Consider the following 16160-nt stretch of genomic DNA (forward strand, 5'->3'; position numbering starts at 1 on the left):
TCAGATTGGACATTAAGAAGAAATTCTTCACATTAGATATTGGAATGGACTGCCCAGGGAGGTGGTGGAGTCACTGTCCCTGGGGGTATTTAGGGAAAAGACTGGACATGGCACTTAGTGCCATGGTCTAGCTGACAGGGTGGTGGTTGGTCACAGGTTGGATTTGATGATCTCAGAAGTCTCTTCCAACCTAATTGATTCTGTGGTTGCGTGACTTGCCAGGGCTCACCGAGGGAGAGCACTAGGTGGAATGGCCAGTGCTCCTCACAGGGACAGAGATAACGGGGGCTGGAACCAGAGGACGAGGCAGAAGCTACGGGGTGTCTGACAGGCAGGCCACGGAGTTCAAACATGACGCAATCTCAGAGACTGCTAAACATTTTTTTCTTCTTGTTACAGGCGTTTTTCGTGAATCCTGAGCTCACGCCTCCCTGCTGACAGCCTCTCTGACAGACAGGCTGCCTGGGGGGGGCCGTTCGCCGCCTTCCCGCGGCCTTCCCGGGGCCTTTCCGCGCACGTCCAGTAGCGCCTTCCCCTTCTCACGGAGCCGCCCCCGGCCCTCAGCTCCCCCACCCGTGGCGGTGCCCTCGGCCCCGCGCCCCCTCCCTCAGCCAGCGGAGCTCCGCCCGGCGGCCCCGCTCTGCCTACCTGGAGCCACCTCTATGGTGCGGGGCGGGGCCGGGCGGCGGGGGCGGTGCGGCGGGACGGGCGCCCGGGCCGGCGGCTGCGGCGACTCCCCTTTGTGTCTGGAGCCGCCCGTGCTGTTGGGGCGGGCGGGCGAGAGGGGGCGCGGGCGGCGGAGCTCCGGGCCTCGCTCGGCTCCCGCCCGCAGCCGGCGGCGGGCAGGGGAAGGAGGCGGAGCGGCCCCTCGCCGGCGAGCCCGGCGTGGGGGGAGGAAGGCGCTGGCAGCGCGGAGGGGCTGAGTGGAGACCGGCGTGAAGAGGCCGGGCCAGGCTGCCCAGCGCTGTGGAAACTCGGGGCGGGAGGCGGAGGAGGGGAAGGGCCTTCGCCCGCGGAGAGCAGCCGGGTGCGCTCGCAGCTGGAGCCGCCGAGGAGGGGCCTCGCCGCCCCGGGCCCCACCTTTGTCGGGGTGGCCGGGGGTGGCGTCGGTGCTGCGGCGGGGGCCGGGGCAGCGCGGAGGAGCCCGCCCGGCGCGGGAGGTAGATGGGCCGAGATGCAGCCGCAGCCCTCGCCGTGAGAGCAGGGGGCCTCGCCGCCGCCTTCCCCGGAGCGTGAGGCAGCGAGGAGGGGCGGCCAGAGGACAGAGACCTTTGCCGGGATGGGACGCGACGCCGCCGTGAGCCCGTAGCTCGCTATCCGTGCCCCGGCCAGCCCGCAGGGCCCGCGCTGACTGACACCGCTGTGGGCGCGTCTGGATATGTTCCCTTCCCAACCGGGCGCTTTCTTCGATGTCGTGAAGCTGCGTGGGAAATAGCCCGGTTCCCAGCGGGGTCGGGAGCGTGCTGCCGTCCTCCCCGGCGGGGGAGATGCCTCGGGGCTGGGAGGCAGAGCCAGGCGCTTCCTCCGTGTCCGCTGAGCGCTGCCGGCTCCCGAGGCATGAAGGCAGGCGGCTGTAATGGAGTAAGAGCGAAGACGGCTCCTCTCATCTGCCATTTGCCCTTCCAGACGGGATTGTAAACCGAGAGAGTTAAGGAAGGCTGTGTGAAAGCAGGAGGAATTTCCTCTCTTTGGGGTTTGGCTTTTTTCTCTTTTTTTACCCCCCTTTTTTTTTTTCTGCTCCCGGCTCGAACCGTGGCTTGCCCAGGTATGCCTGCCTCACTGCAGCACCTTGTGCTGGTGCTTCTGCTCTCCAGTGCCACCCTGCTGCTCGGCACTGCGGCTGGTGAGTAGCCACTGGGTGTAACGAACTGGCCATTTTGGCAGCGGGAAGGGGGTGGGGTCCGCTGGTATTTGGGCACATCTGTGCCTCCTTACAAAGTGGTGTGCATCTATTTCAGCGGCGAAGCCTGATAAAAGTTTTGAAATCCTGATACGTTAAGTGTCTCGGGGAATAAGATCTGCTTTATTGTGTAAATGAGCTCGACCTGCACTCAATAAGAATGCTTTGCTTAGATCTGCATCTCTTGTCTAATAACTTACTTCAGTTTTGAAAAAATATATAATCTTTTTGTTTTGCATACCTCGCCCTTTGTAAGGTAATGCAGGAATTTTTAATATATATTTTAATTGTCAGCAGAGCTGTGCCTGTTTTGCTGTGGGATCTTCGGGCACAGCCATTTTTAATTTTATCAGCATCGGTGCTTCTCGGGGCCTTACACATGTGCTGTAGTTTTATACCAGAATTACTGTAATGTGTATTTTTTTTTTCCCTTGGAGAGGTCCGAAGCAAATATGGAGCTATTTCTTTTGTCACTTGTGATTATAGAACACAAAAAAACCCCCACTATTAAGGAATGCTGAAAGATCTTGAAGAGTACTCTTTTTTATAACAAGAAGTTGGAAGCAGAAATGCTAAGAGCATCCTTACTCTTATATTTGGATACTAGCCCTATTTTTAATTGTGTTAGGAAGCTCAGTGTTAGATATGTAGGGTGTTGGAATAGAGACGTGTGTTGGTCTGGCATCCTTTGCTTTTCTGTCACGGTGACAGATAGCATGTTGGAGCCTTCGAGTGTAACCCAGCTTTGTAAGGCTGGGTTAATACCAATTGTTCTTGCAGTATACATTTTCCAGCACTTTTGGAAGACTCCTGCGACTTTTCTGTCGTTTTACTGATGGGGATCCAATCTGTAGTGCTTGCTTTTCTTCGTGTTATTTTATAATCTGCTGGGTATAGTTCATAAATGAATCTTTGTAGGAAAATTGCTGAATCTTGCTAAGATGACCCAACAAACTGATGGTAGTTTCCATGTTATATTTCAGTGAGGTCTTAAAATTAATTTGTCAAAGTTGAAGATACTTGGTATCATTATTAGGAAGATCCTGTAAATTACACATTTAGGCAGTTTCTCCATCGCTCTGACTGGATAGTCCCTGATTTTCTTGCTTCTGCTTGCTAAGAGGTCTCTTTCAGGAAGATTCATAAATGAAAAGCTTGATGTTTCCTATATCATCCTAACCTTTGACTGCCATTATTTTAGATGGATGTCTGCAGCGTCTCTCTGTGGTAGTTTCTGAGGAAACGTTTTTATTTTTTTTTCCCCTCTTTTTTTTTTTCCTGGGAGAAGGGACTTCTGAAGGTCAAAAATCTTGGTATTAAAGCACATATGAATCAAGAATGCCCAGCATCTCAACTTTTCTTTCAAATGTATTTTTTTTTTTCCTTTATGAAAACTTCAGTGAGTTGGTAATTTCTGTGCCTTGGTGAGGAAGGCTTACTGAAGGAGCAAGTACATATTTGTACCAGGCCAAGGGCTGGGCAGGTGCTGTAAGAGCCCATTTGCACAGTTTACCCAATTCACTTCAATTCTGACATGGCAACAGCATTCCCAGTATGTCAGTTCTGCCTTGTTAAAACGGTATTAACGATGTCAGCTTGGTTGGTTGTTTTGTGAATAGGAACCTATTTTCCCACTGTGATTTATTTCTTAATTGTGAAATTTTAACAATTCACATTTAAAAAAAACCTTGGTCATAATCCTCTGTAAAAGTAATTACATGGATGATTTGAGCTTTAGTTAAAGAAGCTAATGGTTGATTTTAAGTTTACACTGCATTTCAGAAAAAAATGTCTATACATGGGGAAGCTACACTAATGTGTAATTCTGCCCTTTTATGTTCATGAAAGAGCCAACACTCTTTCTTCTCTTCCCCTCCCCCAAAGTATGAACTGTACGCTCCCATCAGAGTGAAAATGCTGCCTTTGTAGCTTTGAAACCCCTATTAATTCTTTCTTCTGATTAGTGAACAGATACTATATCTCAGCAGTGTATAGAATTGAGTGCCTATAAATGCAAAATCATGACATCAGAGGGAAAGTATTTTGATAACAGGTTTTTAAGTTTCTGTCTGGAGGAGAATATCTGGACCTCTCTGGGGAGAGCTCCACAAAGACCTGGGCTTAGTATGGACAGTAAATGGACGATAAAAAGATTAATAAAGAAGATGACAAAAAAAAATCTTACTGTGGGGCTGTAGATGATAGTTCCACTCATAATCTGGAATATGAATGAAGAGAGAATGTGGTTCTTCCTTCCCCTTTGTAATTGAAGATATAATAAAGAACTAGCTCTAGATTCAGAACTGTTTGCTGATTATTAGGAGGAAAATATTACTGGCTTCCTCCATAGAATACAGATCTTAACAATTATCTGGTAAGTCTGTATTTAAATCATGTATTAATCCTTGTAAAGAGAAATGCTACAGTGAGGACATTTTACTGACAACAGGCTTGGGTAGAGGTTTAAAAAGCAGTATTGGGCAAAAATGGTTTGCAACACTTTGTTCTTTATTTCTCAAATTATTTGAAATACCCTTTTCTAAATCTTTTGTTTAGAACTATGAAACACATTTCTATGCCTTTATATTGTAGAGGATTCTGCTGTGTTAATCATGAGGGTTTGTGCCTGAAGAGGTGGTTGGTGAACCTTTGAGTGTTCCCCAGTATTGCGAAAGAATTTTGTTTGGGTGTTCATATGGACAAGATATTAAAGATACAATCTTTCCTCATTTCACTTGCTTACGTTCTGCGATATGCAATACTGAATCACTTTTCCTTCTGCATGCGTGTCCAGGGTAAACAGCATTCCATTGTCTAATGTGTAAATTATTTGCAGAAAATAGAAGGTGAAAATTAAAGCAAACAGAATATCCTATTATCTTTGGGAATATTTTCATAATTCTGTATCTGTGTGGTTCAACAGGGCTGCAAAAATTAAAGTGTGGAAGGAATTGGATAGAGATTGAAATTTTTTTTTAATGATAATTTAAATTATTAATTAAAATGAGTGAACTGAAGCATCTTTATATGATTCTATCTTGCTGGTTAGAGTTACCTTAGTATCTCAACATAATTTGTTTGAAATGTGAATTGGGTAACACAAGGAAAAGTCTCTTTTGGATATTCAACTCAGTTCTTCTAATTTAATGTTTTGAATTAGTAACTGACTCTGTGATATTAGCCTAGGAGATGCAAACCAGGCTGTTTGCTTGAGGAGCACACTGGTATGCCTGGTGGGTAACCACACGCACAAGCACAGCCTGGACACCGTACTAGGGGTTCATGGGCTGTCTGCTTGTGTAAAGAAATGCTGTAGCTGTGAAAGCCCAGGGTTCTGCACAGAGCCATTCACCCCCCTGGGAAGAGCCTTTTTTCCATTAGGTAAATCAACCTGTATGAACCTCTGTGATATTTCAGCTAAGGTGCTTCCAGTTTCCAAGCAAACCAGTACTTGGGTACTGCAGTGTAGGCACAGCCTGAGGAAATGGAGGCTGTGCTCATCTGGTGGCCAAGGAGCCCAAATTTCAAGCCGAGACATTACACAGATACCTTTCTTCGGTGTGAATGATTTTACCCTCAAAGTAACCATGTGTAAAAGGTTGGCTCAATTGTCTGTCTATCCTCTGATGGCAGCAGGCCAACCTCATTTCACCCTGGACAAAGAGGGAAGCATAACTGTATGTTTAAAATTATTCTTATGGTGAAGTTTGTTGAAGTGGTTATTTTGATGCCATCTCCCTAGCACTTACTACAAATGTCTGTAAAAATTTTTTTTGTTGACTTCTACATTGTTCCCCTTCCTTTTTATATTTCATTAAGTATTTCTCAGTAATTTGTATAGTCAGTGGCATTGTTTCCTTGGCAGATACCATCTTCCTCTGCCTTTCTCACTGGATAGATGGGAAAGTTATATTGGGTTCTTCAGAAATGTTTGATTCCTAACAACAGAGTGCCTGGTACTGGAGCTGCATTGTGTTTGCACTCAGTCTAGCTGTGCCATGAGTATGTGCTGTCATTTTCTGGGCAGAAGCTAACTTTATAGCCAGGGCTGTGAGATGAGTGTAAAGTTTCATTTGGAACAAAATGTTTATGTCCTGAATAAAACAGGCTGGGTGATGCTTTATGTTGGGTAGGACTGGAATCTGTGCGTATCTTACAGGCAGTAACTATTAATTTTATTAAGATTGTAGACTTAATGGAGCTACTCACTGCTTGATTTTGAATTCAAGAGTAAATGAAATACAAGAACTGTTCTTCAAAAAACTAACCTTTTAGAATGCAAACTGATTTTCTGCAGCGTGGGTTTTATGGTGTTTTGTTTTGGGTTTTTTTTGTGGTTTTTTTTTTGGTTGGTTGTTTTTTACTTGTTTGTGGTTTTTGGTGGTGTGGTGGCTTTTGGTGTTTTTTCCTCTTTTTTTTCTCTGAAGCATAAGTTCACAGAAGCATAAGGCTGGAAGTGATTTCTCTGTTTCCTCCATGGTCTGGTTGTGTAAGTACAGATAATAATGTCTCTCTAGCATCTCTAAAATCTCCAGTGAAGAGGGATTTCACAGCCTGTCTAGGTAGTCTGGCCTGTTACAGTGCTTAATTATAATGTTTTTCATAATGCAACAGTAGTAGATTTTTTTTGCCTCTTTTATAATGCAAGATTGTTTAAGATATGCCTTAATTAATATGTGGCAATCCACCTGAAAATGTAATGTGGAGTACACACACAGACAATTGCCAGGGAATATCAGTTTAGATAAGTTCCCGTGTTGAAGCTTAGTGTCTTGAGCTTGGCTACAGTAATTTGTGATGGAAACCTTGAGTTGATCATCAGTGTTTTAAAATGCAATTTTGCAGTTTTAAAAAACTTATTTCGATTTCTGATGGTGCCTTCCTGACTCAAGATGTCTGTTAATCTGTTAATTGCAGAGCTGGGAGCTGGGTTGAGCAGCTGAGAATCTGATAGGAGAGGTCAGTCAGGGGGTGTGGTGAGAAGGAAGAAAGTCTCGGACAGGAGAGATTTGAAAAGATGAAGGATTCAGTCTGGTTTGCTGTGGGATGAGAACCAAGGTGTATTAGACAGCCAGACAGAGATAGTGTATGAATACTTGTCAGACTTGATTGGAATGAAGCTTTTGCACTGGAAAGAGAGAGAAAGCATAGTTGAAGTTTGCAATTTTGAAGATTTCTGTTCTTTATTGTGAGAATGAGTGAAAGACCCAGTCATTTAGACGATGCCTTTACCCTTCTCTTTCTTCCTCAGTCTTGTAAATTTGGAAACCACAAGCTTTTGGGTGGTGATGGCGTTTTGTTTCAAGTAACTGGGATGTGTCAGTTTTGTCAGCTGCCTTCTTGAGTTTGCATCAAATCATGTTTTTTTGTTTTGAACTGTAAATGTGTCTACCTTTTGCATTTCTCAGTACTCTGTATTTTCTCTTTGGTTTATTACTTCTGTGAGAGAAGGAAGGAAAAATAGGCATTATGGACACAGAAGACTTGTCTTTGACATCTGTGAACCCTTCTGTCTCCACCTCTAACTCCTTAATCTGCTAGCCAATTTCAACCATATGTGAAAGATGAGAAAAATCTCAAGACATTAATTTACTACTGTTTTCATGAAAATTAGAAACTGAATAGAGGAAAAAGTTCCAAGGTAGAGGTTCTTCAAGGGAAAAGAGGAGCATAACTCAGCCCAGGTAATTCTCTTTGCTTAAAACTGGCTGCCCAGTCAGTGCAAGGATGCTGGCGGTGTGTTGGTGCATATACTGTTCTGGACTGTGCACAGTATATTTTGTTTTGTGTTCTCTTGGCATTGTGTACGAGATCTGGGGGGAAATGGGGGATCCCTTCTGTGGGAGATCTGGGAGTTGGCTGAGAAGTGTGGGAGAAGAGTCACATTTCTAGGCAGTTAGTTTGCTGCTTGTGGAACAACTGGTGTTTCTGAGACAATGTAGTAGCCAATTTTTTTTGACTCAACTTGCAAAACAATGCCCAAATCACTTTACTGAATGGTTATCTTCCATTTATGAACTCCACAGTGTGTATGAGTAACTTAAATGGTATGCATTGTTTTTCAAACTTTCAAAACTGGGTTTAACTGACTGTCCTGTGTATACACTGCAGTTCAGATATCCCACACATCAGGCTTCCTTATGATCGTCTTTTCGACAGTGCTGTAACTCAGGCTTTTCGGGTGGTCCCTTTGAATGCTTTTCTAATGTATTATACTTGCTTCAATCTGTGTCGTGTATGAAAAATATTTCAGTATTTGTTTAAGCAAGGCTAATGGGAAGGTAGGTACTGTCACCTTCTGGTGACTCCAACCTTCTGGGCTGGAGTAAATGGCAGACAGTGACATCGGTACAGGGAACCTTGCCCACCTGCCACTAACAAGTCAGTACAGGAGCTCCTAGTATTATGTTCAGCCAAAAGCTGACATTTATGCTCCTTGTTCTACTATATATCCTTTGACTATTTTGAGTTGTAAGCAGGATGGGTGTAGGAAAATATGGGTAAGAGGCTTTTTTTTTTTTTTTGGTGTTAAGATGGCTGTAAGTATGATCATAGGTCACGTATGTTAATTGGGCTCCTTAGTTTATACATTAGAGAATGCAGCACTTAATTAATATCAAAGTGTTGGGCGTTGGCAGTGTCATCTCTCAAGCTTGTCATTCTTGGCATGAAGTGCACTTCCCTCTGCATAAGTCACAAAGGTCAGGTTTACCTGGTGTGAGAAGCTTTAATGTACTTCAGTGACAAGAATGACTGACTAAACATGTTCTGCTGCTTTTGCTTTTGCCTTATGAGACTTCCTCAGTATGGTTTGGTTTCTGTTAAAAAAACCCATTTTATTTCTACAACCAAAGCAGCAGATACTTGATACAAGACTCCTAGAGCATCCATGTTAAAGAACCTTAATTAGATTTTTCCAAGAATTAAAGTTAATCCACAGTCCTTTGTTAGACTTGACAAACTTGTGTCAGGAGAAGTAGTGGGATGTGTTACTATTAAGGCTATTTTCTATAGTAATGATTATATTAAATAAATTATCTCAGCAGTATGCTTAGTTATCCACTGTAAAAAATGCTTGCTTTTATTAGTGATGGGGTGGTTCTGTTGTAATTAGTTTGTTGTTGAACGTACTTGAAAATTAGTCCTTCCTTCTGATGCTGTCCTTCAGAGAGAAGTCAGTAAAGCTGATTTCATTGGCAGGCTTAGTGTTCCTATACCTTCCAAGCTGCAAAAATCATGGTGTGGATTTATTTTATGCAGAAGATAATGTGCTATATGCTGTGAATTTTTGTCAGTCCTTTTATTTGTTTAAAACCTAAACACTAGAAATTGTTTTTCTGTATTTATTTGCAGAGAAGAAACTTAGCTGAAAATTAGGATTTTTAAACATGATTACCAGTTCTTAAACATAAATTTTTATTATGTTGACCTGTCTGAGATATGAATGATATGTAAAACCAATATAGGAAGGTGAAGAAAACTAAGGTTGTAGTAGGAAAATTGTAGCAGCCGTCTTTTTAGTTAGACAGTGGCTCTGCCATATATATATGCAAAACAGGCACTTAGCCCAAGAAGAAGCTTTCTGTATTAAAATAATTTCAGTTGCAATCAGAGAAGCATAAAAGGAACCCTGTAATGAAGTTTGTCTGGATGCCACCATGGTGTTGGTTTCTTATGTTTGCATGTTTGAAGTTCTTTTCCTTTATTTCTGGCTGTAAAGGCCCAGGCCAGGGAGCTGCAGCCGGAGCAGCTGCCATGACCGAAATACCCAGCCAGGCCTGGGCCCTGCAGCTGTAACAGGAGCCCAGGGCACACGCTCCTGCCTCCCTGGGTACTGGAGAAGGACTCGGCTGAGAAGTGGAAGAACTCGTTCCAGTGTTCTGTGCTATTCTTACTCGGCTCTGCAGGCAGGGATGAATGACTCAGTGAATTTAAATGAGTGAAAAAAGATGTGGAAACAGTAGGATAAATCATGCCTCATGCCCACTGCGGCAGTATTTGGATCTCTGTAAACTTTTTAATCTAGAATATATGCAAATTCTCACTTCTAATGTGTATTACATAGATACAGTGAAGATGAATTGTAAAACATACATGTATATATATGTGTGTCTGTATGTATCCTTACATACTCAGTATGTTACCAAAATTCAAGCCTACAATATGCTCCACTGCTAAAACCTAATATCTTAATGTCAGCAAATTTGGTGTTTGCATGATGTTCTTAATTTCCAAAAAGTCCTTATAAATGGCTTATTTTGCATGATGGGGAAACTTTACACTTATTAATTACATCCAGATTCTATCAGGATCTGTTAAATAATTTGTCTTTTAGTTATGCTAAGATGAATCTGACCTAATTAAATTTTAGTTAAATTTAATATGTAGTAGTTAATGCTGTTGCAGCAGAACACAATTATTTGGTCACAGTTGTTTCGCATTGTTTTAGCCAAGAATTTTAAATCTAGGAAATATTTTTCCTGATTTTTTCCATACAGACTTAGAAATATCTAAAGTGGCAAATAGAGAGACTTTCTTTGCTTTTATTGTTTCCTGTCAGAGAAGTAGTACCATTAAGGAAGCTGTCAGCAAATTTAGCTTCCCTTATTTTAAGAAATACTGGAACAGAATGCTTGTGTGCAAAACAAATAACCCCCTAATTATTATTTTACTAATCTGTATGTAGACTATATAGCTACTCAAAACTGAAAATATGTGGCTTTTGAGCACAGTCCAAATATGACATCACACAGTAAATTCATTTTAAAAATGGGGAGAAGAGGGGTGTGTTTAAGGAAGACTAGTGATACAGTAATAATGTAATAACTCACACAACTTTGTGGTTTCACTTTGAGAATGTAAGAATATTTTCTTCTCACTTTCCAGTGTGCAGGGGAAGAAAATCAGTAAGGTCCTAAGACACTTGAATAATAAGTGGTGCCATAATATACGAGACTGGTAAGAATGCTGTGAGCAGGAGTCACTTCACTGAGGAACTCTAGAGGCATTTAAGAGGGAATGTGCTGAAAGGGATGTTGAATGGAGTTCTGTTGAGGAATGGAAGTTAAATGTGGAAACAACTATTCAGATGTTCTGTACTTTGAAGCAGTCATCAAAACAAAGTCTTTCATCTTTAAGAAGTGAAGGTTTGCAAAAGGAAGCAAATATTGTCACAGTGATATCATGGCCAGCAACTTGATTTTCTTGACTGGTTTTGGAAGAGTGGGAGAAGGGATATTAAAAGAAGAGCTGAGCTGAGAACAAAATAAGGCATGGAGAAAAATAAAGAATGGGCTTTTAACATGGTATAAACAAAACTGGTAACAGAGTTGGTGATCCAGTAACAAGGGAAGAGGATAGGTGGGGGGGAAAAAAAAAAAGCTCTGCAGTTAATGTTCATATTAAAACCCAGGGGACCCATTGTGAAGAATAGTGAACTGTGTGTAGCACACAGGGCAATGTGCATTGTACTCTTACTCCTCTATGCCTTGTTTCATAATGAAGCTTGCACTAGCTTAAGTGAGAAAGCATCTGAAACTGCCAGTAAATCCAGAATGTGCCCCAGAATTCTGTCTAAACTGCACTGTGTGTAGCCAGTGCTCATGATAATAGCAGCAACAGGTTTTTGTTTGAACTGTAAAGAAACAGATGAAAACAAAAATTTTAAGTTTTAAAAAACATTTTAAAAAAAGTTTTTATGTGGCATATAATGCAGAACTTTACAGAGCCTATTTTTACAGAGAGCATGAATAATCCACTGTTGTACTAACCGAAATAAGAATTTGCTTAGAATCTCAATCCTTTTTATGACTTTACCTCTTTGTATTTGGTTATGATTAATCCTCCATAAATTTATTGTCACATGTTTGTGAAAATCAGTACTTAATTTAAATGATTGAATGGCTATGGAGTTTTACATACAGTCTGTATGTTTTAGTGTTGCTTTACTACAGCAAGATAAGATATGGCTTTTCTTTGGTGCTGGTTTCATGTATTTGTTGTGCATATGGTATCTTTTCTGCCAAGTTAAAATCTTAAAATGTAGTTAAATCCATAGTTTTCAGACATCAGAATTCAACATACATTTAATGACATTGTATGTCACTTCCAGTCTTCCTGCAATATGTTCATGCATATAATGCAAAAGAATAACCTCAAGACATCAAGAGCCTTTAGACAGGCTTCTAATTGAAGATAAATCAAGGTAATTCTAAATACTGAACTTCTTTACTGTATCAACTAAATCGTCTTCTGTATCTAATTACTGATGGGAAAATGAACATTTATGTGAATGTTCTGTATTTAAATGGAAATTTTTAAAAGTCGCTTTTCCCTTTCTATGCTGATGTGATGCCATTTCTGAGCCTCTCAGTGTTGCTTTTTTCATGTTTTTGTATTCATGCTGTAAGCTTAAACCCAGAATCACTTTGGGACAATGAAGTTCAGTACAGTTATATTCTATTTCCAGATGTTTATTATGCAAGATGCTGGTGTAATCCCACAAGCCTTTTTAGTATTCCTGTGTTCTGAATACTTTATTCATTTGTACACATTTATCTTTAGTTCTTTGAACTCGACAGAGATTTTGGAGATCAGTCATTTTGGTGAGACTGCCAGGAAACGCTGAGAAGTAAGCCTATTGCAATATACTGGCTTCTCCAGATAAAACTAGACATCCTGGCTGGATGTTTACCAGTGTTATTACAGAAGAAGGTATTTGTGTTTTGATTCTTTCCTAGATTTGTCCATCCTTCTCCACCCTCGGTTTTGTTATTCTTTTTAGGATAGTTAGAATAAGCATGTCATGAACTTACCTTTATGTTACCAACATGTGCTTTCAACACGTAACTGCAACTGAACAGTTTAAAATCTACAAATACCACAAACAAACAGTTATTACATTTAGGTGAAATATTTAAGAGCACAGGAGGATGACGTATGCGATGGAATCCGATAGTAAATTCCTTTGTGGCAATTACATAAAGCAGTTCGTTTCAGTGCTTAATTGATAACACTGAGGCTTGCTTCACTTCCGTGAGGTGTGGGAATACGAGTTGCAGAGGTAACTGCATTCCATCAAGTCTCAGTCTAGACAGGCACGAGAGCATCATTCATCCTGTAGCAAACAAGGAAGGCTAATCACCTTCTTAAAAGTGACCTTGCAGCTAAAGAATGTGCTGTGGTGGGCACACAGGCAAGTACAGAGCTCGGTGCCATCACCAGCAACACAGGTCCTGGAGTTACGGGTCTCACCTGAAAGGATGCGATCTGAATTACAGAATGCTTGTTCCTTCTCATTTTACAGGGGTGGTGGTTTTTGAAAGAAATGGTTTCGTGAATTGCTGTGCAGTTAATTATATTTGATTGAAGGAAAAGCTCATTATCTAGTTGAGGTGGGAGGAAGCTTGAAGTGCACTTTTATAGCAATAAGTATTAGGAAGCACTAGTAGAAACTCAACTCCCTTTAATTGAAGAGTAATCAAGCGAGCTTTGACTTTTTCAAACAGCATTTACAGGAAAAGGGCTTTTTTACTGTATTTTATTTTATGAAAGTGGATGATGTCTACTTCTAAGGCATAGCAAAATTAAGAGGTAAGTGTGATGTAGCACAAAGTGAGCCCCGTTTAAATATTTCTGCTGGATTTGGTAGCCTGATCTCTACACAGACACTACCAGAATTAGTTGTAAAGGATTTAGGAGTCGAAGAATACGGGAGCTATTGAGGAAAGTGTGGAAAGGTATTTTCAAGTTTTCTTGGTTATGTGAGGACAAACAGTTAATAGCAAATGCCCCTAATAACACAGGAGGCACAAAAAGAAAGATGCACCATGACAGCTCAAGGATAAATGTTAAGAACTCCTAACAAAGAGATGTATAGGAAGAGTTCAGATGGAAACTAGTTTGCCAACTGCTGTGCTTTGATTGACTCTGTATATGCTCCTAACCTGTACTAAGTGTTAAAATAGCTCTTGGAAAGAAGTTGTGAGTATGCAGATGCTGAGCTGCTGTAGGATAAATTAAGTAAATTACCACTGTAATTTCATATTTTGTTATCTGGCTTTGTGGCTATCCTTCCTTCTCCCTTGTCAATTGTTCTGCTTGAGCAGGAGATCATAATCCTGCAGATTAAGATCCAAGTGGAGCATTTAAAGAAGGGAAGATGCAAATGTATTTAGCAGAGAATGAGCACAATTCTGTAGTTTTGTTTTCACTCACAAAATCAGAATTACCTAAAAACAGAGCATTGTAAATAAACATGAAATTAGTCATATAAATCCCTAAACTATCATTGTAACAACTATCTGACCTTAATTCAGGTGCTTGTGCATAATTGTGATGGTTTTTATAAAGTGTTTTTCTCTGCAGGGGATTTGCCTCATTTGGTGATAAAGGGGTAATTTCAAGGTCTTGCAGAGAATAGACTTTCGCAGTTGCACACTCTCCTGCTTCTCTCTTTCCCTTGGATGTTATATCGCCCAGTTTAGAGGTGGTTCTTCATGTGTGCTTCTTTCTTGATACTACCCCTTCTTAAATTTCACTTACTGCCCTTATTTCAGTTATTGTAGAAAGACATTTTTATTTCCACTTGAACATTGCTGTTTTATGCATTTCTTCTCTTTAATGAAAAGAAACGAGTTGTATCATGTTACTAAAAAGAGATCTTTGATAAGTGCTCAGATCAACTGGGGTGGATAAAGGAAGTGCAAGAGACTGAAGTTTATTCTTCCCTAGAGGAATGCTTAGCTTCTCTGACTCTTCTGGTATGCTTTAAAAAAGTAAGGCTCCTTTATTTTTCTACTTTCATTGTCTTGCAGAACACAAACTCAGAGAATCTTAATTGACAGATCCACTGTGGATGTATAATTTGTTCTGGGGGAGATGCAATAGGGTGAGATTAGAGGCAGTGTAGGACTGTCGTTGCCTACCTAAACTTGGCTCAGTATAGCCCACAAGAGGTGGCTCATCTGGTAAACTTTTAAACATGCATGAGCTTGAGTGAGTAATTAAGGAAGTGATTTCAGATATATATTTAAATAATGCTTTCAGAAGAATCATATGAAGCTTTGGTCAAGATCTGGGGAGAGGGGGCAGTTAAGGTAAAATTGTGTGAAGGGCTGTTCCTGTCCTTGGGAAACATACACATTCCATACCAGAGATTTCTGAACTATTTCTCCTATGGTGCATTTCATTAAAAGGTTCCAGGACTTTTGGAAGGCAAGCTGGTAATATAATTTGTCACTGCATAGACAAAAACCAGAATTATTCTCAGCATTGTCAACTCCTGTGTGGCAGGGGAAGGTGGGTGTGACAGTTCAAAAAGAAAATGATCATGCTCTCTTGGAGATCTGTCATTAGCGTGATAGCGGATACCTTGTAGTTCTGCTAGATTTATTTTGAATTCTCATCTTTGTGTTTGGAATTGTATTGTGCAAGACTGATGAGATCAGGCTTTGGAAGTTAGCTTAGAACTGCTGTAGCCTTTGCTTGCTCTGCCCTTCCTATCCTTCCGGTTTTTATTCACCAAATGTATACAAATGTGAACACAAATACTGTCTTCATCTTCAAATGTCTCCATCTGAGGAAAAAGATAGAGTTCCTTTCTCATGTCCCATACTTGGCATATGGTAGCATTTATCTAGTTCTATTAAGGACTGCAGAAGACTTGTTCTAGCATATGACAATAAACCTCTCATAGCTTAAAATAAGCTGAATTAAATGAGAGTCAGAGTTAACTAGGATTTTGGCAACGGTGCTTCAAGAGAGAAGCTCTTAAATTCCTCTTCAGTGATCCACCAAATGTTTGCTTTTGGCCATCAGGAGCTGACAATTCGTACAGTGGTCTCTACAAATTCCTGTACTTGAGTTTAATTGTCCCAAGTGCAAATGATCATACCAAGTAGCAAAGCTTAAGCAGCACAATCAGAATCTGTGTGAGGTCTGCATCCCCTTTTACACTTACTTGTACACCAGCAGCTTAAATCTGGATCCCTTGGCTGGCCTCAGGGCCCTACCTAATTCAGGCTTGCTATTTTTGTGTGGAATAGAAATAGAGGCACTCAAAGGTAGAGTTGCCTGCTGCCCTTCAGGGCAGAAGTTGGTTTGGAAGCAGTATTTGGCTTTTGCTTTGAACCTGTGACAGTATTGAAGACAGTCCATAGTTGCAAGCTGCAAGCCCAGATATTTTGTAAAAACAGCTGAGAGAAAAGGAAATAGTAGTTACGGCTGCTGTGTAAGATGAAGAAAGGAAATGGGAGCCTCC

At 41.2% G+C, this 16160-nt stretch overlaps 1 protein-coding gene across 1 annotated transcript in view; it reads left to right on the forward strand.

Moving 5' to 3' along the window:
- The first annotated feature begins 855 nt into the window (after window positions 1-855).
- Window positions 856-16160, forward strand: part of BMPR2 (bone morphogenetic protein receptor type 2) — a 108210-nt gene continuing 92905 nt past the window's right edge. Inside the window, exon 1 of the mRNA XM_069022175.1 lies at window positions 856-1843. Within this exon, the coding sequence (XP_068878276.1) occupies window positions 1768-1843 (76 nt within the window). The 5' untranslated portion in view covers window positions 856-1767. The remainder of the gene's footprint in view (window positions 1844-16160) is intronic.

Source organism: Aphelocoma coerulescens, chromosome 7 (genome assembly GCF_041296385.1).
Source record: "Aphelocoma coerulescens isolate FSJ_1873_10779 chromosome 7, UR_Acoe_1.0, whole genome shotgun sequence".
NCBI lineage: Eukaryota > Metazoa > Chordata > Aves > Passeriformes > Corvidae > Aphelocoma > Aphelocoma coerulescens.